General features: G+C 41.6%; 1 protein-coding gene and 1 long non-coding RNA gene across 2 annotated transcripts in view; one reads left to right on the top strand and one right to left on the bottom strand.

Annotated features, from left to right (window-relative positions):
* Positions 1–1,267: 1,267 nt before the first annotated feature.
* FAM114A1 (family with sequence similarity 114 member A1) overlaps positions 1,268–25,191 on the bottom strand; it is an 83,677-nt gene continuing 59,753 nt past the window's right edge. The window contains exons 8-14 of the mRNA XM_064366368.1: positions 25,029–25,152; positions 18,553–18,644; positions 16,010–16,171; positions 14,815–14,954; positions 10,955–11,027; positions 6,224–6,277; positions 1,268–4,092 (exon numbers count right to left, since the gene is read on the bottom strand). Coding sequence (XP_064222438.1) covers positions 3,991–4,092; positions 6,224–6,277; positions 10,955–11,027; positions 14,815–14,954; positions 16,010–16,171; positions 18,553–18,644; positions 25,029–25,152 — 747 coding nt within the window. The 3' untranslated portion in view covers positions 1,268–3,990. The remainder of the gene's footprint in view (positions 4,093–6,223; positions 6,278–10,954; positions 11,028–14,814; positions 14,955–16,009; positions 16,172–18,552; positions 18,645–25,028; positions 25,153–25,191) is intronic.
* LOC135270629 (uncharacterized) overlaps positions 20,954–25,191 on the top strand; it is a 33,963-nt gene continuing 29,725 nt past the window's right edge. The window contains exon 1 of the long non-coding RNA XR_010338772.1: positions 20,954–21,180. This is a non-coding gene — a long non-coding RNA (uncharacterized LOC135270629). The remainder of the gene's footprint in view (positions 21,181–25,191) is intronic.

Below are 25,191 nucleotides of genomic sequence, written 5' to 3'. Positions count from 1 at the left end.
TGATTTCTACAAACCACAAAGAAACTCACTTCCGTATTCAGGCCCCTACCTTGTATTCAGCACTTTGAGCCCTCAGATGAGGTCCAAAGTTCCTTAGCTGGTGTTGCTGAGGCTGTAGCATATTCTCTCTCACCCCTGCCAGGGCCTCAGCTCATCACAACGCTCATTTAGCTACGAGTTTGATGTGCACCCCAGGGTGACACCCAGAGAAAACAGAGCCTTCTCTTCTTGGTGGGGTACAATATTTCAGCTAAGGCCTATGCTTTAAGATTTGGGACTCAATTTTGGCCTTCCAATCTGTCTGTATCAGTACTTGAAAGCAGTTTTTCTTGAACGCATTTTACTTTGAATTTGAGATCTGCTTTTGATGCTTCTTATTTAATAAGCCACAGGCACAGGACTACATTCATTATTTAGACTAGAACTTATTTTGCACTTGATGTTAAGAAAAAACTGGCACGCTTGTTCAGGGTAATTGCATAGAATGAAATGAACCCAATTTATGTAAAGGATTATTGAAGGAATAAAAAACTTCCAAGGTAAGCCTGTTAAATCATTCATTCAGTAACTGACTGACATTTGCACAAATCTGGATCCTGCGCTTTGCCAGGTTTTAAAGCAAAGCAAAGAAGCAATTATTTAAAAGTGATGGTGAAAAACAATATTGAAAGAAATCCTGGAGGGTGGATCTATTTTAAGTGATTATTCTCTCTTAAATAATGTAATTTGCAGACTATGAAACTAGGCCCAGGGAATCATTTCTCAGCCTGTCTTCACCTGGCAACCTTAGACATTCCAGCATTAGAAGATGATGCCAACCACTTCTTTTGGAATAATTATGTCTTATTCTTTTAAACATTTATATTTTATTTTATCATTTAAGTTTTTGCTATGCATGCATTACACAGGTGTAGTTGGGCTTAAAGTCTAAGTCTGGGATTCTAGTTCCTTGGAAAATACTTGTTTCTCTCCTCTCTCTCTCTTTTTTTTAATTGAGACAGAATCTCCCTCTGTCTCCCAGGCTGGAGTGCAGTGGTGTGATCTTGGCTCACTGCAACCTCTGCCGCCGGGTTCAAGCAATTCTCATGCCTCAGCCCTCTGAGTAGCTGGAACTACAGGTGTGCACCACCATGTCCAGCTAATTTTCTTGTATTTTTAGTAGAGACATGGTTTCACCATGTTGGCCAGGCTGGTCTCCAACTCCTGACCTCAGGTGATCCAGCCACCTCAGCCACCCAAATGTTGAGATTACAGGCATGAGCCACCGTGCCCTGACACTTGTTTCTTTTTATTTCCAGTTAATGTCTAAAGCCATCTGATGAAAAAGAAAATAAGAAAGAAAAACTGATGTGAAGAAATTGTAAATCTAAATCATTTCCTCTGCTCTACACATAAAAAGTCTAAAATTAGATGAATAGGTAAATGCAACATTTTCATCAATTAATCAATTTCTAGACTTAATAACAGAAACATTTCTGGCAATCAAAGTAGGGGAAAAATCTTTAATTGATTTCTCAGATGATTTTTTTCCAGATCGTAAATAAAGTGGTCTAATGTTTTCTACTTGGATGTTTCAGGAGACAAACAAATGAAATACAGTACATAGACAAATTAAATGCTAACATGAAGTAGGAAGATATTAAAATAGCCTGACTTTGCCTGTATGGAACAAAGGCAGTCTACTGCATTGGGGGAATCAAAGCAAATGTGAATAAGAGGTTTTCACCTTGCAAAACTATGAGCTTCATTTGCCCTGGAGAGAGCTACTAGGCAAGGCTTCTCGTGACAGTGCCTGTAGGGACGTCCATGGGGCTGTGAAGCAGAAGTATTCTACAGAATACGCACCTGCAATGAAGGTGTGGAGCTCAGGAGAAGCATCCACTGATAATGCCCCTCCCGGCTCCAGGGTCTTCTGTGCAGCCTCTCACAGATCAATATACCAGTTAGTTAAAATGCACATCAGTATTTTCTGTCCTTTAGCAATGATGATGGTATTTGCCACCAGCGAGTGTGATCTGTGAAGCAGATTTTAAAATGCAGTCCTGGGATTCTATTATACTGAAACGCCTTTGATTTTCTATTTGAATACCTCCAGCTTTGGAAGTATGGCATCATGCACTCATAATCATAAGAAATTAATTTTAAACTACTCTTCAATATCCATTTTCATATATATTTTCACTTCATATATAAAGTTTGGGGTAAAACAGTATAAGGAATATAGGAAAATATAACAGATTAAAGGGTAAGACATTTGAAAAACCACCAATTTACTTTGTTCTTCAAAGTTTTTAAACTTTAAAAATTTACTGTTTTTTTTTGTTGTTGTTGTTTGTTTTGAAATGGAGTCTCAGAATTTCGCTCTGTCACCCAGGCTGGATTGCGGTGGTGCAATCTCAGCTTACTGCAACCTCTGCCTCCCAGGTTCAAGCGATTCTCCTGCCTCAGCCTCCTGAGTAGCTGGGATTACAGGCTCGTGCCACCACGCCTGGCTAATTTTTTTTGTATTTTTAGTAGAGATAAGGTTTCACCTTGTTGGTCAGTCCTGGTCTCAAACTCCTGACCTCATGATCCGCCCACTTCAGGCTCCTAAAATGCTGGGATTACAGGTGTGAGCCACCTCACCTGGCCAAATTTACTGGCATTTTAAGCCAGTGGTCCCCAACCTTTTGGTACCAGGGACCAGTTTGGTGGCAGACAATTTTTTCACGGACTAGGGATGGGGGATGAAGAGTAGGGGATGGTTTCAGGATGAAACTCTTTGATCTCAGATCATCAGGCATTAGATTCATCAGGCATTAGATTCTCACAAGGAGTGCACAACCTAGATCCCTTGCATGTGCAGTTCACAATAGGATTTGCATTCCTATGAGACTCTAATGCGGCAGCTGCTGATCTGACAGAAGGCGGAGCTCAAGCGGTAATGCAAGCTATGGGAGCAACTGTAAATACAGATGAAGCTGTGCTTGCTCACCCACACTGCTCACCCCCTGCTGTGCGGCCTGGTTCCTAACAGGCCATGGACTGGTACTGGTCTGTGGCCTGGGGATGGGGGACCCTGTTTTAAGCAGTTTAAGAATTATTCTCTTTCGGAAGGATGACATCATGTTTCTTTACTTTGAGCACATAGTAGGTGCTCAATAAATGCTTGTTGCAAGAATGAATGACTGGCCAGGTGCAGTGGCTCATGCCTGTAATCCCAGCACTTTGGGAGGTCAAGGTGGGCAGATCACGAGGTCAGGAGATCAAGACCATCCTGGCCAATATGGTGAAACTCTGTCTCTACTAAAAATACACACATACACACAAATAGCTGGGCATGGTGGTGCACGCCTGTAGTCCCAGCTACTTGGGAGACTGAGGCAGGAGAATTGCTTGAACTGGGAGGCGGAGGTTGCAATGAGTCCGGATTGTGCCACTGCACTCCAGCCTGGCAACAGAGCAAGACTCCATCTCAAAAAGAAAAAGGAATGAATAACCATATGTTCCTCTTTTTTTTTTTTTTACCATAATAGGTAACATCTATAAGTAGTGTTATTTTTGCCTGCGACATTTATGTAACAAAACAAAGTTCAGTTTTAGAATTGATTTAAAGTAATACTATAAGAATGGAACATTTAGAGGTTGAAATTTAAAGGATTATAGAAGAAGTCTAAGGTCTGCCATGAATTTCTAAATATAGCATGCTTAACCAGGAAAAAGAACATGAATATTTGTAAATAAATTTTAGATAAAAGGAAATTTTCAATATAAGCCGTGTAAGTTTAAATTAACATAAAGAAAACACAATTGTTTATAAAAACAATCATACACATTGAGAGAAATGATAACTCTCTTTAAACTTGCATTCTCAATATGTCTGTGCAAAATTGCTTGTAGTGTCCTCAAATGGGTGTCTGTGGCCAGATGTACCGAGAATATCCCCTTAAATGGCACATATTGAGGCAACGCGGCCAGCTGTCTTCTTAAACTAGATGGAGTCTGGCCAGGTCACAGCTGTGCTTTCAAACAACTGGTCTGGATATGTGAGACCTGCAGAACAGGCAGCAGCAGCTGAAAGGCATCCTGTATGTACGTCGTGCTGTTGCAGCCCTGCGAGAGGAGAAGAATGAGGTTGACGGGCTATTTTCATAGTTCAGCTTAACAATTCTTCCTATTGGATAATGTCCCCAGTCTTCAACCCCCCCATCAATACTGAATTATATTCATCTTGCAATGCTGGTGCTTAAAAGCAAGCGTAAACACATGCTTTTGGATGGAGCATGACCAGCTCTTAATTATCTATATTAACAGAGAGAAGAATTTATTCAAAATGAGGCAAATCATTTCCATGGACTTTTAAGATCCATCAGTGTGTGTACATTCTTGACCCAGGGTATGTCTTATCTTATTTATCCCTTTCCCAGATCAACCCTACTGCCCTGAAATAACATAAAAACACAGTATGAAGGAGGTCATTTTGTCCTACTCTACAGATAGATAACCAAGAATGGTCAATATAAAGCTAACTGGAGATATTATTGGGGAGTCACTCATGGCAAACTTGAACCCTGTTATCCTCCTATGCATGGTACTTTCTGCCTGGTTGAGATAGCTGACATTATTATTCCTGTTTTGTGATGCACTAATACATAGTATTGGATGGAGAGGCCATTTAAAGGTTAGGGTAACTAAAACATGGGAAAACATCTATTGGGGAAATGGAAAAAACATTTGACCTCATATTGCTCATACTTGACATGATAAGTTAATTTTATGCCTTCTGGGTGGCCAGGGGAGAGATTTTTCTTGTACCAAATTCTGCCTCTGACTGCCAGGGTTTCCTCTTAGCTATGTCTGTCCCTCCAAGACCTTTCCCTATAGCTCCTATTCCTTCTGGCTGATGGCATCCCACTGTGGGGCTGCATCTGAAACAATCATATTCAGTGACATCACTTTGTTATTTCTGTACCTCAGTCATTTTCCTTAACAGTAAGGCACAAATCCCCAAAACAATGCTATAAATATATAGGTAGCTAATATGGTTTGATTGTGTTACCACCCAAATCTCATCTTGAATTGTAACTCCCACAATTCCCACATGTCGTTGGAGAACCTGGTGAGAGGTAATTGAATCATGGGGGCAGGTCTTTCCCATGCTATTCTCGTAAGTCTCACGAGATCTGATGGTTTTAGAAAGGTGAGTTTCTCTGCACAACCTCTCTTCTCTTGTCAGCCGCCACGTGAGACGTGCCTTTCACCTTCCACCATGACTGTGAGGTGTTCCCAGTCATGTGAAACTGTGAGTTCATTAAACCTCTTTCTTTTGTAAATTGCCCAGTCTCGGGTAGGTCTTTATCAGCAGTGTGAAAATGGACTAATAGAGTAGCCCTCCTGAACTTCTGTAATTTTCAAATTTTGCAATGGACAGCCACTTCAGAAAGCAAAATCCTATGACACATGCATTGCCCATATTCAAACTGAGCTTGTTAACACCTTGTGTCTTCAGCTGGGTGCCCTGGGGCTGTTACTTATAGTTTATCCACTAATGGAAGATGTTCCTCTACCAATCTTCTACCTTTCCTCTACAGGTAGAATACACTGCCTGTGATCCAAGAATGAGAATTCTTCCTGGACCTCTTTCCTTCTCTCTTAGGTTACTGTTGCTGGCAAAGACACAGCAATGTTGGTTGGGGCAGCTTTATATCAACACAACTGATGCTGCGAAGTCCTAGTGAGCGGGCAGCCCACAGAGTGCGAAGCCACAGAGGATGGTGCCCCTTGTCATTGACTGGGCATAGGCTGAACATTCTCCTTGCCACTGTTGCTGGCTTGGAGCTTAGATACAGTTAAAACAAAGGTTATTCTAAATTGAAGGAAGTGCCCATTTTTATGAAAATCACCGTTGAGCAATAACCCCTCATTGCAGCCAATAATCATAGTGTTAAATCTAGTGTCAAATTTGGCAGCAGAAATCTGCTTCTGTTGGAGGAAACAGCGACAGAAATAATGTGCAAGCTTAGCGTTTCTTTTTATAATCAGGAATTCTTGAAAATTAGGTATTGTTGCTTCATCAGAGGGTTTACAGCTGGTTGAGTTACACAAATACACTCAAAAAAGACTTGATGATGAGATTTAGAATTGCAATAACATTTGCTGTGGGGGAGAAGGACAAAAAAAGAAAAAGAAGAAGTTCTAACATTTGCTTTGATTCAGAAGCACTTTCTCTCCAGAGGCCACTTACCTCTAACAATACACTGCTGATCATGGGGTTAAGGACCTCGGCCTTCTTGTTGCTCTGTGGAATCAGAAGTATGAAATCGACAGTTTAGGTGCTCATATTACAAGGCTTGCCATGTAAAATGTAATGCACTGGATTTGTTGAGGGATCTCTTACAGAGGGAGAGGAGGAGAAGCAGAATGCTTCCTACAGACCAGGCTTCAGACCTGCTGCTGCACCTTTTTAGTCTCATTTAATTGCAACAGAAATTCTAGGAGGTAGGCAGGTACCATGATAACCCCAATTTAAAGAGGAGAAAACAGGGATCAGAGAGGTTGAGTAACTTGTTTAAGATCACATGGCTAGAAATTTAAACTGAAACCTTTTTCACGATGTAAATTTTGTAGCAGGTCTGGGATAAGAGTGAAGTGAGGGAGGCTGAGTTGTGTAGGTAGAGGATTGGATGCTGTCTTTACTTAAAGTTTTGTTAGTTTGATGATCATAATATTTTGGCATTTTATTTTAAAATATATTTCATTAAAATCGCTACTAGATTCCTGAGGTTTGTTTTCTGTTTCTTTTTCGGGCCCCTTTCACTTTGCAGGTGAGTTAAGTCCCTTACTCACCTAACCTAGTCTAAGCCTTGGTCTAGTCTTTTCTTTCTTCTTTTAAATGCAAACATAGGAACTTGGTTATAGGGCATCTTCCAGAAGAGCAGCAAAATTAAGACATTCTTAAATATAACTTGAACACAGGTCTGCAGATCCATATTTGAAAAACACAAATATATGTAAAGCATAGAGTACAGTGCCTGGTATAAAGTAGGGACTCAAAGAGTGAAAGGCGGGCCAGGTGCGGTGGCTCAAGCCTGTAATCCCGGCACTTTGAGAGGCCAAAGTGGGTGGATCACCTGAGGTCAGGAGTTTCAGACCAGCCTGGCCAACATGGCGAAATCCTGTCTCTACTAAAAATACAAAAAAAATTAGCTGAGTGTGGTGGTGGGTGCCTGTGATCCCAGCTACTTGGGAAGCTGAGGCAGGAGAATTGCTTGAACCTGGGAGGCAGAGGTTGCAGTGAGCCAAGATCACACCACTGCATTCCAGCCTTGGGTGACAGAGTGAGACTCTGTCTAAAAAAAAGAGAAAGTGAAAGGCAGAGTTGGAGTCATTATCTTTGCTTATGCTATTGGTCTATCAGTCAATAGTCTTCTCTATCTAAGAGTTCAATCTACTCTTAGACCATAAACCATTAAAAGGATTGTCGAGAAAAAGGGAGATCTTAATAAGTTAGCTTCTCTTACAGTACCTGGAAGAGTTCATTTAAATATATCTTCTCAGAGCAGCCCACTTTCATTGACACTACTCTACTGAGGGTGAAATAATGTCTTACTGGGGAAACCATAATGGAGTCTTGGGAGAAACCTCTTTAAAAACCCAGTCATTTTAGTAAGTAACCAGAAAATCCATTATGGTATTTGCTTTCATGATTATTTGATTATCAATAAACCTCTAAAATATAATCAAATGAGGGCAATAAGATGACATTGGTTTTCAGAATCAATGAGGTATGCAAGCAATTTAAATAGAGTCTAGAGAGCAATATACACTCATTAACTTCAAGTTATGAATAATGGCTGTTTCAGAAAACAGAAACACTGAATTGATGTAAATGATTCATCACAGCACAAGATCGGAGGTATTGTTATGGTGAGAGGACATTTCTAAATTCTATTTTAGATTCAGATTTTTCTTCTCCAAAATAATAACCTGTGTGGTCCTAATTCTGTTCTTGCAAACACTTGTATGTGTGTGTGTGTATATATAAATATATATAAGGTCAAGTGCATGGCCATCTGCTAGCACCTTACTACATAAAATATGGACCATGGATTAAGACCACTGTCATCACCTGACTGCTTACTAGAAATACACAATCTCAGCCTCATCCCAGACCTAATGAATAAGGATCTTCATTTTAACAACATCTCCAGGTGATCCATGTGCACCTCGAGGTTTGAGATGCTGTGCTGGGATAAACCATGCGAAAAGGAACGGAAAACAATACCATGAATACTACCCACTCATGTAGATACATTAATATTTAACAATATTATGCAAAATATAATACACGCAAACATGCACACAGTCACATTCTCAAGCCTAAACAAACACAGAGAACCAAAGCGTTGGTCTCTGTCTGATGTATCTGTAACCAACTGGGAATTAAGAGCTCTACTAAGACACTTGGGGGAATCAATTCATCCCTCTGGGCCTCAGTTTCTTCACCTAGTAAACTGTGAGAAGGGTGACAAGAGGGTGCAATAGAGCCTTAGGAACTGGAGTCACCAAGGCTATTCCATCTTGATTAAGACCTCGCACCTCTCTGCAAGCCTAGTGTATATATCAAAGTCCATGGACATCAGGTAACTTGGACCACACTGAGGGCGCAAATGCATTTGATCCAGCCTATTTTATCAATGAGCTTCTACCTCTCTTGTCATGCTGCTTGTATACAATGAAGCTCTGTTGCTGAGGGCCTGAAATTAGACAAACCTAAAAGGTGCTGTTCTACAAACTAGGAGAAGCAGATCAGCTTTCTTGACAGCAGAATGAATAGGTGGTGTGTAGCTCACCCCTTATTCACAGAGTCATTTACAGAAGGGTGGGGGACAGGCATCTTTTTGAGTGACAGCCAGGTCTATGGTCATTTCTCACTTCTTTTGAGAAATGCTTTTGGCCTGAGGAGGAGGAGGGGGTGTGCCCCAGGAGCCAGGTAGGTCTGCACAATGAGACGCTGTCCCCAGTTGCTGCTGAGTGAAGCCAAAGTGGACATGTGACCCATGCTGATGAGCTATTCAAACCTTCTTTCCCAGGAACCAGGAATTTGAATGGAATGACACAGGGTTAGGAACTGCTGTCACTGAGTCACATTAACAGCAGCACTTTAGAGAGAGTATGTGTAGGCCAGGCACAGTGGCTCATGCCTGTAAGTCCAAGGCAGGTGGATCACCTGAGGTCAGGAGTTTGAGACCAGCCTGGCCAACATCATGAAACCCTGTCTCTACTAAAAATACAAAAATCAGCTGGGAGTGGTGGCCCACAACCGTAATCCCAGCTACTGAGGAGGTTGAGGCATGAGCATCGCTTGAACCTAGGAGGCGGAGGCTGCAGTGAGCCGAGATCACACAACTGCACTCCAGCCTGGACAACAGAGCGAGACTCAGTTTCAAAAACAAAAGAGAGAGAGTGTGCATGAGCTCTGGTGCTGGATCCTCACAGCCGTTCACTTCCCCCACGGCCTTTTGTAAAGCCTCCTTTTTGTCTAAACTTTTTCGAACGTGTTTCTGTTGCTTCCTGGTATGGGCTGAATTGTGTCCCCTGCAAAAGGACATACTGAAGTCCTAACCTCCAGCACCTCAGACTGTGACCTTATTTGGACATAGGGTTGTTGCTGGTGTGATAAGTTAGGATGAAGTCATATTGGTCATGCTCTAACCCAATAGGCTTGGTGTCCTTATAAGGAGGGAAATCTGGGCACAGACACGCATGGAAGGAAGATGATGTGAAGACACACAGGGAGAAAGCAGCCATGTCAAGACACACAGAAAGAGACTGGAGTTCTGCAGCCACAAGCCAAGGAATACCTGGGGCTACCAGAAGCTAGAAGAAGCAAGGAAGGATCCTAGAGGCGCTGGAGAGAGCAAGGCCCTGATACCACCTTGTTTTCAGACGTCTAGCCTCCAGAACCACGAGAAAATAACCCGGTTTATGGTAATTTGTTAGAGCAGCCCTAGGAAATGAATGCATTCAAAACCCAAAACCAACCTAATTAGAATAGGCAGTAACCTGCTGCTTCTCACGGAGAACATCATCAGACTTTGCATCCAGGGTTTTAAAAGAAAAAACAGGAAGGTTAAAGGGAATATTTTCCAGGAGTTCAAGATCAGCCTGGCCAAGATGGTGAAACTCTGTCTATACTAAAAATACAAAAATTAGTCAGGTGTGGGGGTGGGCACCTGTAATCCCAGCTACTCAGGAGGCTGAGGCAGAGAATTGCTTAAACCTGGGAGGCGGAGGTTGCAGTGAGCCGAAATTGCGCCACTGTATTCCAGCCTGGCGAGACTCCGGCTCAAAACAAAAAAGGAGTATTTTCTAATTTTCTGTGGGCCCACTAAGGTGAAGCTATATAATATAACTTATTTCCAAAAAAATAATGAGAGGCCACACCTCCAAGTGAATGCTGAGCCTTTCAAACTTGTTACCTTGAGAATAGAAACACTTGAGCCAATCAGTAACATTTTGCTTTTGGTTAAAGTCAAGTGTGACAATAAAACAAAGAAAACTTTATCTTGCATGGCTTGTAAAGTAGGCTCTGAGGGCAACAGTCAATGAGAATATTCAAAATTAATCATTTTAAAAGAGATTCTGAATTACATATATCACAGATATTAGTAATTAGTGGAATCTTCATCTGACACTTTTAAAAAAAACAAAAAACAGAGGTTTGACAACTCACTCACCCAACATCTTGTATGTCTGAGACGGCAGATTCAAGGCTAGAACCCAGTCAGGAGAGTCCTAAGCTGCCTGTCCTTAGAGAAGTTGCTCTTGGCCTGACTTTAGCTTACATCACGGCATAGCTTCAGTTTTATGGAGCTATTAAAGAAAGTGCTGCATCTCCGTATTTCCTCATAGCCCCTCACAGAACTACTTCCCTTAAAAAAGGTGAAAAAAAAAATCCAGACTGTAATCTTACCCCAGCAGTGGTTAAAGAACTCGTAAACTTCTTTGATAAGGAGGCCACTTCATTGCACATTGCAGTAGTTAATCTGAAATAAGAAAAAAAGAGAGCTTTGGATGTTTTCAATAAGGTAAAATAATTGAAGTGTCATGACAATTTCTGATACTAATTCAGTATGACATTTAAAAGAATGCCGCACATGCTTGAAGATGCTCTACAGAAATGTGCAATCCGACGGTTCCCTCAATAATCTTCCATGATTTGCAATGGTTTAATCTAATCCTGGTTTTCTTTCCATGCTTAAATAACAATCATCCAACTCACTTGACCTCTTTTAAAATCAAAACCTTGTGTAGGAAAATACCAGGCTTCAGCTTCACATGTGTCAAGGTATAAACTCTTGCTAGACGGCTGGTTTGCAGCTTTTTGGTCATTTCAAAATAATCATGAACATTCACTGAGGCACTATGTTAAGCACTTTCATATGCCTAATCATATTTAATTCTCAGAGTGACCTTATGGGTTATATTATTATTTCCATTTTATATAGATGGAAAATCAGACATTTAAGAAAGTTAGGTGGCCAAGCGTGGTGGCTCACGCCTATAATTCCAGCACTTTGGGAGGCCAAGGCAGGTGGATCACCTGAGGTCAGGAGTTCAAGACCAGCCTGACCAACATGGTGAAACCCTGTCTCTACTAAAAATACAAAAAATTAGCCAGGTGTGGTGGCAGGCGCCTATAGTCCCAGCTTCTCGGGAGGCTGAGGCAGAAGAATCACTTAAACCCAGGAGGAGGAGGTTGCAGTGAGCTGAGGCTGAGCCATTGCACTCCAGCCTGGGTGACAAGTGCAAAACTGCATCTCAAAAAAAAGAAAGAAAGTTAGGTAAACTGATAGGTGCTTAGAACCTGCAGGAGAGGCGGATTCAAATTCAGGTGTCTCTGGATATTTTGATTATTTTTTTATTATATGATTCAAAAATAAAGATCCTATAGATATGTTTTTAATAATTATATTACAATTCCAAGTTTATTCTAGGCATTCCACTTCTGGGACTTTATACCAAGAAAATAACACAAGATACACACAAATATTTAACGAAAGTAACATTTATCCTAACAGTATAGATGATGACTGAAAACTGAAAACAATTTAATTACCTAATAATGTAGGTATGGTCTGCTATTTTTCTATCAATTAGTGCACACGGCTCTCATGAATAGTGATTGAAATGCTATGGGAAAAACAATAACCCCAAGTCAAGAATCTTATATGTTAAAAGATCTAGTAAAGTCAGTAGAGGTAAGTTTTGCTTTGATAAAAGAGGACTTATCTAACATATATTTAGGTTTTATGAGCTATATCCATCCACCCATCCATCCACCAATCCATCTACCCATCCATCCATCCATCCATCTACCCACCCACCCATCCATCCATCCACCCACCCACCCACACATCCATCCATCCATCCACCCACTCACCCACCCATCCATCCATCCAAAACTTGTCTACAGAAAGCATCAAGAGTAAAGCCAGGAGATATCCCAGAGCCATTCAGTCTGTGTTCTTGGGCAGGTGGGTGGGGAGGCACTTATTGTACAGACAAGTCAGGGACTAGGTGCAGCTTGGTAAGGCTGGGACAATCAGGGCTGGGAATCAGAAAGGAGCAAAGAATAAGGTCTTGTTATCCACACCTAGGGCTTCTGAACTTTAATCCTCTCCTTTCCAATTAGTATTGCAAAGATAAACCAGTACCTACAGATTGCCCTCAGCATTTTCAACCTCTTACTTTGTCCTTTCCTCTTCTTTCTAAATGTTGAGGCAAGTGTGTATTCTTTCTAGGAATATTAAGGTGGGGATTATGTGGTTCTCAAAATAACTTTGATTTTTACATTCTTAGATACAGAAATCTAGGCTAGATGACAGATCTCTACAAGTGAGGAAAAATGCCACCAGTACAAAGACACTAATGCTGACTTTTTGGAAGATCTTTCCACTAAAAGCTTACTCCCCGACCTACAACACCAAAGCAGTAATAAGCAAAGACTAGTTAGCTAGCAAAGTGGCTGTGCTGAGACTTGTGTGTGTCTGTTCCTGAATATTTTCAGGGGCTCTATTTTGACTCCTGTGTCTGTATAATAACACGAGGGTACTTAGGCCTATGTTAATTTTCTATATCACAGTAATGCCTTATTTTTCAGCTTCATACCAATTATTTTCATGAACACTCTATATCAACTGTTTTCATGTATACTCACTAGATTGCAGATTCATATCTGTTACATATATAAATATTTTTATTTTACTTAATAAAGTAATGATAATAGCAATTATTTATTGAAGAACATAATATGGGACACTGCATATGTACACACATACAACCCAGGGTGAATTGTTTAATATTAGCTACCATAATCACCAGAGTTCAGAATATGTAGAGCTGGTATAAGTCCCCAGGAACAGTGGAGTGTATTTGCCTATTTTTGTGAATCTAGCTAGAAGTTACATTAAAGTGTCCTTTCTCTATTCGTGTGTATGTTGAAAATGTAATTACTCTCAAAAGTTTTTACTCCTAAGACTATGATCTATTAAATAAACACTTTCATGCCTCTGAATGATTTAATGTGTCTTCCCTTAAATCTCTTCGTGAATAATTCCTAGAATGGCTAGTGAAGTCTTCTTCTTGCTAACATAATGCATTTGTTAAAGAAATCTTTATTTCTGGCCAGGCGCGGTAGCTCACACCTGTAATCCCAGCACTTTAATGGCTTATTTTTTAAGGGGGCCAAGGAAGGCAGATCATGAGGTCAAGAGATTAAGATCATTCTGACCAACATGGTGAAACCTCATCTCTACTAAAAATACAAAAATTAGCTGGGCATGGTGGTGTGGGCCTATAGTCCCAGCTACTTGAGAGGCTAAGGCAGGAGAATCGTTTGAACTCAGGAGGCAGAGGTTGCAGTGAGATGAGATCGTGCCACTGCATTCCAGCCTGGCTACAGAGCAAGAATCTGCCTCAAAAACAACAACAACAACAATAACAAACAAACAAAAAGAGAAATTCTTATTTCTTAAGATGATTATAGAACAATAGAATTGGTTGACTTGAAATCTGAATCTCTGGCCAGGTATGGTGGTTCATGCCTGTAATCATAGTACTTTAGGAAGCTGAGGCAGGAGAATTGCTTGAGCCCAGGAGTTTGAGACCAGCCTGGGCAACATAGCCAGGCCTTGTCTCTGCAATTAATTAAAAAATAAGCTGGATGTGGTGGTGTGCACGTGTAGTCCCAACTACTGGGGAGGCTGAGGCGGGAGGGTCGCTTGAGCCTGAGGGAGTTTGAGGCTGCGGTGAGTCATGATCATGCCACTGCACTTCAGTTTGGGTGACAGAGCAAGATCCCATTTCAACAAAACAAAAAACAGGCCGGGCGCAGTGGCTCACGCCTGTAATCCCAGCACTTTGGGAGGCTGAGGTGGGTGGATTATGAGGTCAAGAGATCGAGACCATCCCGGTCAACATGGTGAAACCCCGTCTCTACTAAAAATACAAAAAATTAGCTGGGCACGGTGGCGTGTGCCTGTAATCCCAGCTACTCAGGGGGCTAAGGCAGGAGAATTGCCTGAACCCAGGAGGCGGAGATTGCGGTGAGCCGAGATCACGCCATTGCACTCCAGCCTGGGTAACAAGAGAGAAACTCCGTCTCAAAAAAAGAGAAAAAAAAAAACAACAAAAAACAAAAAACAAAAAGAAACAAACAAAAAGAAATCTGAATATTTTAGTGGCTTTGAAAGTACTGGTGTATATGTGTGTATCTGAATGGTACCTATATATAAAATTGGAAAATAAGAATTTAAAGTAACATTTATTTACTTTATTAGAACTTTTGCTTGGTCCAGAGCTGGTTTTTCCTCTTCTTGTCCATGAAGAATTAATTCTGCTACTTTATGAAGCTGCTCGATACAGCGCGCTGTTACCTCTGCCAGACTTTCAATGGACAACATGTATACTTCCTGAAATGAATAAATACAAGGAAGAAATTTATTGAGCAGATGCTTTTATTAAAAAACGCTGTGACAATAGAAGTGATATAATTCTTTTAAAAATACACTAAATATAACATGAAATAGTTAACCTGAAGATTACGAGCATATTGAAGACTTTTTAAAGTGCAATGCTGCCAGAAAAATGAAGTGTTGTCAGGCACCCAGGGATGTGGAGAGCCTGTTCACAGCTGCGTCCCCAGTGCTTACAGCAATGCTGGGCACAAAACAGGCAGATGCTAAAGAAGGCGTGTGGAAGGCCGGCTGAATGCACAGAGCTCAATGGATATTTTTCCTTACAGTGATCTAATCACTGCAACTTCCGCCTCCTGGATTTAAGCGATTCTTGTACCTCAGCCTCCCAAGTAGCTGGGAATACAGGCTTGTGCCACCATGGCCAGCTAATTTTTTTTTTTGTATTTTAGTTAACATGGGGTTTCATCATGTTGGCTAGGCTGGTCTCGAACTCCTGAGCTCAGGTGATCCACCTGCCTTGGCCTCCTAAAGTGCTGGGATTACAGGTGTGAGTCATTGCACCTGGCCAAAAAGTTACTTTCTTTAAAATTAAAACTCAGATGAAGTTACTACAAACTCCTCTATTGAACATAGGCAGGATAAAAACTATGCACACATAAATTTATTAAATTACAGAATAAAAGCTGTGGCAATGAATTTTTTTAAAGGCTTCAATTACCTCATTAGTTACGGGACATAAAGACATTTTATAGTAACACATTTGCATATAAGATGAAATTCTACCCTAAAGATAAATCAACTACTTTCCTAAAGATCTTTTTTCCCTTTAAATTATAATTTTAAAGCTATGGAGAAAAGTGACAAAATTCGTGCTAAACCATGAATTATCTTGGCAGACAGAAATTTCAGTGTTTATTGCATTCCTACTTATATTTCTATAATATGGAACAAATGAAAAAGAAATGACCTCTCCTCACTTAAAACTAAGTTGCTAATAAAATGAACATACCATTATTACCTTGTAGGTGGACACTCTAGAATAAATTTACCTCTATGGTCTTAGTTCTTTTTTCTTCCTTTTCGTCTTCTTGAGGGTTGTGAGGTTTCTCTTCCTTTTCTTCCTTCTTTGTTTCCTCCTCTGACCCTTTTGCCACATCTACCGACACCACGGTCTGATCCTCTTCCACCCAGTCATGAGCCTTCTTCATGGCCTGCAAAGGTCCCCACCAAACAATTCTTTTATGCTGCAAATATGGAAACTAAGTCATTCCAACCCCAAGACTAGAATCAAGTGGCTCTAAATCTTCAAGAATGGCTGGGCCTGGCGCATTGGCTCATGCCTGTAATCCCAGCACTTTGGGAGGCTGAGAAGGGTAGATCATGAGGTCAGGAGATCGAGACCATCCTGGCCAACATGGTGAAACCCTGTCTTTACTAAAAATACAAAAAAAAAAAAAAATAGCTGGGCGTGGTGGTGCACGCCTGTAGTCCCAGCTACTTGGGAGGCTGAGGCAGGAGAATTGCTTGAACCCAGGAGGCAGAGACATTGCTGTGAGCCAAGATTGTGCCACTGCACTCCAGCCTGGGCGACAGTGTGAGACTCCGTCTCAAATGGATCTCTGTATGTTTAGAGGGTGACGGGGCAATTTCTCAACCCCGTAAAAAGACAGCCTTGTTGTTTTCTGGTAAATATAAAGTAGAAAAAAGGGACAGAATAGAAAGCATGGAAAACGTTGCAGGCCTGAGGACTCTTTAAAAAGCATTTAAAAATGATATTCCGATAAGAATAAAAATGACGGTCACATTGAAAAATCTATAGTTATATTTTTCACTTTTCATGATCATCTATAAAAGAATAACAGTACTTTAAAAAATATGTGTTAGAAATTGAGCCAGGGCTGTGGCTACAGCAAATGTCCTCATCTGACATATCTCAGGAAGCTCTTAATGCTTCGTGAACCTAATATGCTGGGAAGGTGAAGAAGGGCTCTGCGTTTCTTGATTCATGACAGGTCTGCCAACCTCAAGTGGGAGAAGAGAAGGCTGTGGGAAAGGCCTGGTGCTGCTCTGTGTCTAATTTCACACGAGTGCGGTTTACGCACTCTGTGCCCTAAAAAATCATGGCTAAGTTAAACAATCAGAAACCTCCTCCCCTATCTGTTATTCCCTGAATTTAGAAAGAAAGGGCAGACCCACTCCAATTGTGTCAGGATCGTTTAAGCTGTTTGCTTAAGTAAAAGTTGTTTTGGGGCATAGGCTAAACTTATTCCCACCTTAAATCTTACACGTCAAAGTTAAAAATATCAGAGTGTTGAATGGTAAGTTAACAGCAAGAAGATCTGGGGAGAGAAAACCCACCAAAACTGTCCTTCATGTGTCCTCTTTTAGAGACAAAGATTTAACCCTATGCAAATAAGCCGGTGGAATCTCGGAGCCACCACATGCCCGCTCTGAGCAGTGGCAGGTGCCACAGGGTGATGAATGAGGCAATTTCCCACTGTGTTCAAGTCACTGACCTGCCAGAACCAGTGACCCCATCAGAGATAAAGAAATTACTTATCTCACTACCTCATTCTGCCCTTTTCCTCACCTACCTGGATAAGGGAGTGCCTGTGTAAACCACTGCTTGCTAAAAAGAAGAAAGAGAGAGAGAGAATGGAAAAACACACGGTTTTAAGTAATTAGTGATCATGTCTCCTAAAGAAACTTCACAGCAAGACCTTGTACTAACTTGCAAAACATGCTGTGGTATTATTAGAGGAACCCAGCCTGTTAAAGCTGGAATGGTCTTAGACATGATGAAGCCCCTGTGCTCCAGATAGGAGGGATTGTGGGGTTTACCTGGCTGACATGCCTCTCTCTGCCTAATTCTGGCACGTTTCCTTAGAATGGGGGTGGGGGATGAAATCTGAAAAAGCCTCTTGGTGGTTCTGCACCCTTTTTCCCTCCTCTAACCTGATGATAACTACTGCTCTGACATAACATTCTATTTTGCCATGAAAACGTAAGTGACTTGTTCAAGGTCGCGAGGTAATTACCAGTAAAATTACAACTAAAATGCAGATTTCATGACACAGTCTAGCATGTTCTCCACCACCACATTCCATTATGTTGCCTCCTCAAATCTTTTCTTATTTTCTTTTTTAAAATTTGAGACGGAGTCTCGCTCTGTCACCTAGACTGGAGTGCTGTGGCGCAATCTCAGCTCACTGAAACCTCCGCCTCCTGGATTCAAGCGATTCTCCTGCTTCAGTCCCCGAGTAGCTGGGATTACAGTCATGTGCCACCACACCCAGCTAATTTTTGTATTTTAGTAGAGACGGGGCCAGGCTGGTCTCAAACTCCTGACCTCAAGTAATCTGCCCACCTCAGCCTCCTGAAGTGCTGGGATTACAGGTGTGAGCCACCACACCCAGCCCCCCGCCCACCCTCGCCTCAAATCTTAATTACTGACCTCGAACTTCTCTCCCGGCACTATGCCATATGATTTGGGGGTTTTCCATTTCAGGTGCATCTCTGGAACTTTACAACAGAAAGTCTCCCGTGCACCCTTTTTTTTTTAACCAAAAACGATAAATCAGAAGGTGCTGACCTTATTGAGTTTGTCAGGCGTGGCCGCCACATGTAATTCAAAGAGAAGCTCTGTAAGCATGCGAGCAAATTCTTCTCCCTTTTCTTCTAAGCCTAGAAATAGAACACGACAGAATAAGCATGATTTATTTTTCCTCCTTCAGGATGTGGCAGCTCCCCCAGTGTTCCAGCCTGAGGTTGGGGTAGACTAAGCGGAGGTTGCAGCAGCCTGCCCGCCAGCTGCCGGGCAAAGATGAATGTCTTCCACTCATGAGCATGGCAGTGAGGCAGCAGATGCATCTGGGTGTGGGCCACTGAAGCCCTGTTGCTGGCAGCTTCTGCAGGGACACCCCCAGGCCAATCCAAAGGCAACAGAGGGCAAGGAGGGACCTCGCAGGTCTTGTTCACAGCTATAGGTGGTCAGCAGCTATTTGCTGAAAGAAGGACTGGATGAACAAATGCATGACCTTTCTCAGGCCTAAGGGACCTGGGACAACATCATATTTATGACTTCGATATCGTGATGCTTGGCGTTGCAACCCTAATGATACCCAGGTGCCCTCCTATGTCCACAGAGCCAAAGTGCTGAACGAGCCTAATTAGTCTCAACCATCTCTCTGGAGAAATTTCCCAAGGTTCCCTAGGATACCTGGCTGGTCCTACATTTCTAAATGATCTGTCTTCCTTTCACCCTGGAAGCTACTGAGGGACAGACACAGTATTTATTCTGCTCACTCTTAAATCCAGAACATCTAACACAATACCTCACTTTTAATAGGTGCTAAAATGAATATTTACAGCATAATTTATTAATATATTGTCTAACCTATAATAATATGACATATTAATATATATAACATAGTTTACATATTAAAATATCATATATATCAAAAAATAAAAAAATCAGGATCCTTGTGGGCAATAAACAGATTGTTAAAGGTTACAATCTTATTTTTCTCTTTTAAGGTATCTGCAAGGCCATGCCATTTTTAACATTTCTGAAAGGTGCTGAAGAATTGATTTCACATGTGTTTATTACCAGTTTGAGGGAGAATAAAAGTATTCTCTGAGCATCCAGTTCCCAGAGGGGTGTGAAGCAGGCTTCCTGGAGGAGGTGATGCCTGAACAGAGCCTTCAAAAACGAGAATGCATTAACCACACAAAGGGAGAGCTGGAGGGCGAGACAGTCTCAGAGATAGAGAGACAGAGATAGAGACAGAGATAGAGATAGAGATGGAGATGGAGATGGAGATGGAGATGGAGATGGAGATAGAGATGATAGAGATAGAGACAGAGATAGAGAGGGCTGGGCACAGTGGCTCATGCCTGTATTAGATTTTCTTTAAGAAGAAAATCCTGTGGCTTATGCCAGTGGGTGAAGGCAGAACCTTGAGGGAGGACTAAGCCATGTGAGAAACACTGCATCCAGCACTTGTCTGGAGATGCTATTTTCTATTTTACAGACAAAATGGTTATCTGCAGCCCATGAAGACAGCCCAGGGTAGCTTGTAGGTATTTATTCAAAACATTTGCTTTAGATCCGTGTATCATTACCTATAACTCATATATTCTCATGAAGGAAACAGATCAATAATCAAAACAGATAAATAGGCAGGCTCGGTGGCTCACGTCTGTAATGCAGCACTTTGGGAGGCTGAGGTGGGTGGATCACGAGGTCAGGAGTTAGAGACCAGCCTGGCCATCGCATGGTAAAACCCCATCTCTACTAAAAATACAAAAATTACCTGGGTGCAGGGGCAGGTGCCTGTAATCCCAGCTACTCGGGAGGCTGAGGCAGGAGAATTGCTTGAACCCGGGAGGCAGAGGTTGCAGTGAGCCGAGATCATGCCATTGCACTCTAACCTGGGTGACAGAGCAAGACTCTGTCTCAAAAAAAACCCCCAAAAAACCAAAAAACAGATAAGTAAAACATCTATGTCAAGGGATAAGTTTTACGGAGAAGTATAAACAGACTAGCTGAGGTTTAGGAGTTTTAAATAGGAGGTGCTGTGGTCTGAATGTCTCTGTCCCCTCCAAATTCGTATTTTGAAACCTAATACCAATGTGATGATAATAGGAGGTGAGGCTTTGGGGGTGTGATTAGATCATGATGCGGGGAGCCCCCATGAATGGGATTAGTGACCTAATAAAAGAGGCCCCAGGGAGATAGCTGGCCCCTTCCACCATGTAAGGACACAGATAGAAGGCACCATCTGTGAACCAGAGACCAGGAGCCCTCATTAGACACAGACTCTGCCAGCACTTTGAACTTGGACTTTACAGTCCCCAGAACTGTCAGAAATACATTTCTGTTGTTTATAAGTCACATGGTCTATGGTATTTTGATATAGCAGCCTGAAGGAACTAAGATAGGAAGGAAGCTAACTAAGAGAGTAACATTTGAGTAATGAGCTGGAGGAGGAGAGCAATGAGCCAGCCACAGGATGTCATGGGGAAGAGCCTTCCAGCAGCAGCGCAGTGAGAGCAGAGTCCAGGAGGGAGTGTGCCTGGTACGTCCACGGGAGCAACAGGGGCATCAGCGTGGCTGCAGCAGAGTGAGGGAGGTGGTGCAGGAAGGAGGGAGACAGCTGTCTTTGCCCATGATGCCCATGACGAAGCCACAATAAACAAATCATTTTAACCCAAAGAGGTAAGTGCTCTGACTAAGGGGTCTTTTGCAGCACATAATCCAGTTCTCAGAGTGGTGTGAAGCAGGCTTCCTGGGGGAGGTGATGCCCGAACAGAGCCTTCAAGAATGCATTAACTACACAAAGGGAGAGCTGGAGGGCTAGACAGTCTCAGAGATAGAGAGACAGAGATAGAGATACAGATGATAGAGATAGAGATGGAGACGGAGATAGAGATGGAGATAGAGACAGAGATAGAGACAGAGATAGAGAAAGGGCTGGGCACTGTGGCTCACACATGTAATCCCAGCACTTTGGGAGTCTGACGTGGTTGGATCACTTGAGGTCAGGGGATGGAGACCAGCCTGGCCTACATGGTGAAAACTTGTCTTGATAAAAGAACAAAAATTAGCCAGGCATGATGGCATGTGCCTGTAATCCCAGCTACTCAGGAGGCTGGGGCAGGAGAATTGCTTGAACCCGGGAGGCAGAGGTTGCAGTGAGCTGAGATTGCACCACTTTACTCCAGCCTGGGCCACAGAGTGAGACTCTGTCTGAAAAAAAAGAAAAAAATAGGGAGAGAGAGACAGAGAGAGATTGATTCCGTCAGAAGCTGAGATTCTCTCTGCTGGGCAGAGGTCTTGGTCTAATCTTCCTCAGGGAGGGAAAGTGAGAGGGGCTGGGCACACCTGGGCAGCATCGACAAAGTCTCCTTCCCAAACTGCCTGCTCCTCACTCTGCACGAGGCCGTGTTGCAGAGCAGAGAGAGTCCTGGGCCAGGAATTGGAAGGCATGGGTTCTATCCAGCTCCTGCCTCTGGCAGTTCTGTGGCCTGGGGCCAGGCACAGAGAGAGCTTTTTCAGCTTCCACTGCCTCCTCTGAAAATTGAGGACAATAAAACCCACCCATCTCCTCTTTATAGTTGTTATAAGGAGCAAATACTACAACAAACGTGAAAGTGCTTTGTAAACACGAAAGTTTTGTGTAAACAAATTATGTGCTACACTGATACAAACATAGAGTAAAAGTATTTGGGAGGAATCAACACTAAATTAAGATACAAGCACTTTGTAGAGCTCCAGCTTTTAAAGGTGTATTAATTCTGTAAAACATACACCAACAACTTTTGGGAAATATTTTAGAAAAAAAATCATAGAGAAAAATGGAGGTTGATAAAAACAGATGATAATAAATGTTGCAACAAACAATACCTATTACTGCAGCTCTTGGTCTGTACACGTGGCCAAGAGGATCTTCACTGGAGCAATAAAAATAGAAAATGGCCTTTTAAAATCTCTTCTCAGCCATGGTAAATCAAATTAAGAGATCTATGGCAGTGTGATAAAATTACACTCTGCTGGAAAAACAAACATGCAAATCATTAGCTAACATTATTAAATGCAGAGGAGACTAATATTAAATTCATCTAAAAGATGATAGCTTATTACATTTTCTGAGAGGACCAAATGCATTATTTAGTTAGGAGGCTTTTAAGAATGCAATGCTTATAAGGAAAAAAAAAAAAAAAACGGATGAAAATGCTGTTTTCTTCCAGAATTTTGCTCCTGGATTTCCTACTCACCCCCACTGCAAAGATTGCTCTCTACAGCTTTTGTGTAATCCCCGAAACTTTCTGGAGGTGTGACACGCGATAATTGGATTGATTTGATGACAACGTCTCTATTCTTTTCTCCCGATTTTTCATTAAGTTTCTGAATGTCATTTATTTATTAAATTAAGTTAATTAAAATTAATAGTGTTTTGATAATCTGGAGATGCCCTCTTGGGAAAATTGATACATTATGGGAGATAACAGGGTTTTGTCAATGAAGGAGAGGCAAACCCACCATTGCTGAAGCGTGCTGTTCAGCACTTCAGGTTTTTGCATGTGTATATGTGCATGTGTGGTATTTAAAGAAGCTGAATTTACTGAAGGTCTACATGAAGACTAGAATACATCACTTACAGTGACATTTTCTATTTAACAGTATTGAATTAAGTTTCCCCTCCAAGGAATAGCACCAGCTGGGGATGCAATACTTCTTTAACTGCATTGGCAAGAATATCTCCTTGATGTTAGGGAAATGTGGGATTCTCTTTTTGTCCCTTTTTAAATGACACCCTTAATAGAACCAACGTCTACCTCAGACATCATGATTCTTGAAGAGAAATAACTTGATTCTTTTTGGTGATTGCTAGTCTGGGAAACGGCCATCTGTTAGTTCATCCTGTGTCCACAAGGTGAGCCACATGACCTTTGACAGCTAGTGTTTTAGTTTCTTCATTAGAAAGACAGAGACAAGGCTGTCATCCTTTGTGACTCTGGGAGGAAGATACTAATGCTCAAAAACATGATTCTCAACTGTCTCTGATACTGGCCTCTTTCTATGCTTCAGTATAATTGATTCTTTTATTTTGATGCAATGAGCATAAATCTCATTAAGCTGAAGGCATATAAGGTCAGTGTGTGGGGTTAAAGAGGGAAGTGGTGTCGAAATGATAGTTTCTGAATGCTTAGAATAATTTCGCCCTGAACATCAAGGCTCAAGCATTTGAGCTTTTGTGTTTGAGCTTTGATTAAAGGAATGTAACATGTCTGGGCACAAAACACTGCCAGCGATTTAAGAATGCGCATTATCATTACTTTGCATGCCAGGTAATAAAAACAAGCATACATGAAAGCCATAATTTATTGCACCTTTACTTTTTCCTGGCACCGTGTTAGCACTTTAAGTAATAAGCACAGCTAACATTTTTGAGCAGTTCTGTGTGCCAGGCACTGTAATATATGTTTTTACATATGTTACCTAATATGACCCTTACAACAGCAAATATATATATATTTCTTGGGATATATTGGGATTTCTTGGAAATACACACACACACACACACACACACACACACACACACACGTCTCCATTTTACAAGTGAAGATACAGCATTGCGTTTCAGAAAGGTTATATAATTTGTTTAAGGCCATATAGCAAGAAAGTGGTAAAAATGTTTCAAATGGGACCCTTCCAATGGTCCTAGGAGAAGCCAGCCCTGTCTCTAAGGTTGTCTGGCCTTTTAGCATAACTAACACGAAACAGCTGTGGTGGTTGGTTATGACATCAATAAGAAATCACTCTTCATGTACATAGCAAGTATTTTACTCTCTTCTGCTCCCAAATGGACAAACCTAAAGGAATCATTAATCATGCCCAACCTTGAGAATAAGTTTTCCCCTCCTAAGGAAGCCTTGCTCCTCATAAAATAAGTTCTAGTCTCCTTGGGTCAAGTTATTATCTGGCTGGAAGATTACCAGGAAGTGTGACTGCCAACCTGATGTATCATGCCCTGGTGCCTTGTCAGAAAATGGTACAGCCTTTGTGAGAACTGAACTTTTTAGGTAAAGCATAGGACCCTTGCCAATATACCCTAACTCTTACACCTATAAATTAAAAAGAATAAGAAAAATATGGAAAAAAATTCAGGGAAAGATTTGCCCACCATCAATATTAATCACACTAAATAACTTTCCATACAGATAAAAATGATAAGTAGCAGCATAAACTCCGGTCATCAGGGCCGTTTAGCACGTTGCAGTCTTTGTTCATCTGACCATATGCATATGCATTTATTGTACGCCTGTGATGTGCCAGGGATTGTACTGAACACCAGAGGCACAACAAGAGTTCCCCCTCAGTGACAGAGAGTCATCTAAATCAATGTGACCAGCTCCTGTAACAAGAGCAGATGTGCAGTGTATTTTGGAAGCATGGAGGAGGAGCACTTGAGTTAAGTAATTCAAAGGGCTGTGTTCATTAACAGCAGTTTCATAAGGATTATGCCAGCAGTCTGTCTTGCTATTTAACTTGTTTTCCTTTACCTTGTTCTTCTTGATTTTCTTCATTCTCTAATTCTTTGGCTGCAAAGATGTCTTTAATGGAAATTAGGTCATTTTTTAAGAGATCCAGCTTCTCTCCATCAAGTGATGCTAAAAATGACTGAATCTGAAAAAAAGAAATAGGTCAGCACAACTGTCATCTTTC

Source organism: Aotus nancymaae, unplaced genomic scaffold (genome assembly GCF_030222135.1).
Source record: "Aotus nancymaae isolate 86718 unplaced genomic scaffold, 86718_ANA_hifiasm-v0.15.2.pri h1tg000006l, whole genome shotgun sequence".
In the NCBI taxonomy this organism is placed as follows: domain Eukaryota; kingdom Metazoa; phylum Chordata; class Mammalia; order Primates; family Aotidae; genus Aotus; species Aotus nancymaae.
This window is presented reverse-complemented; position numbering and strand designations above follow the sequence as displayed.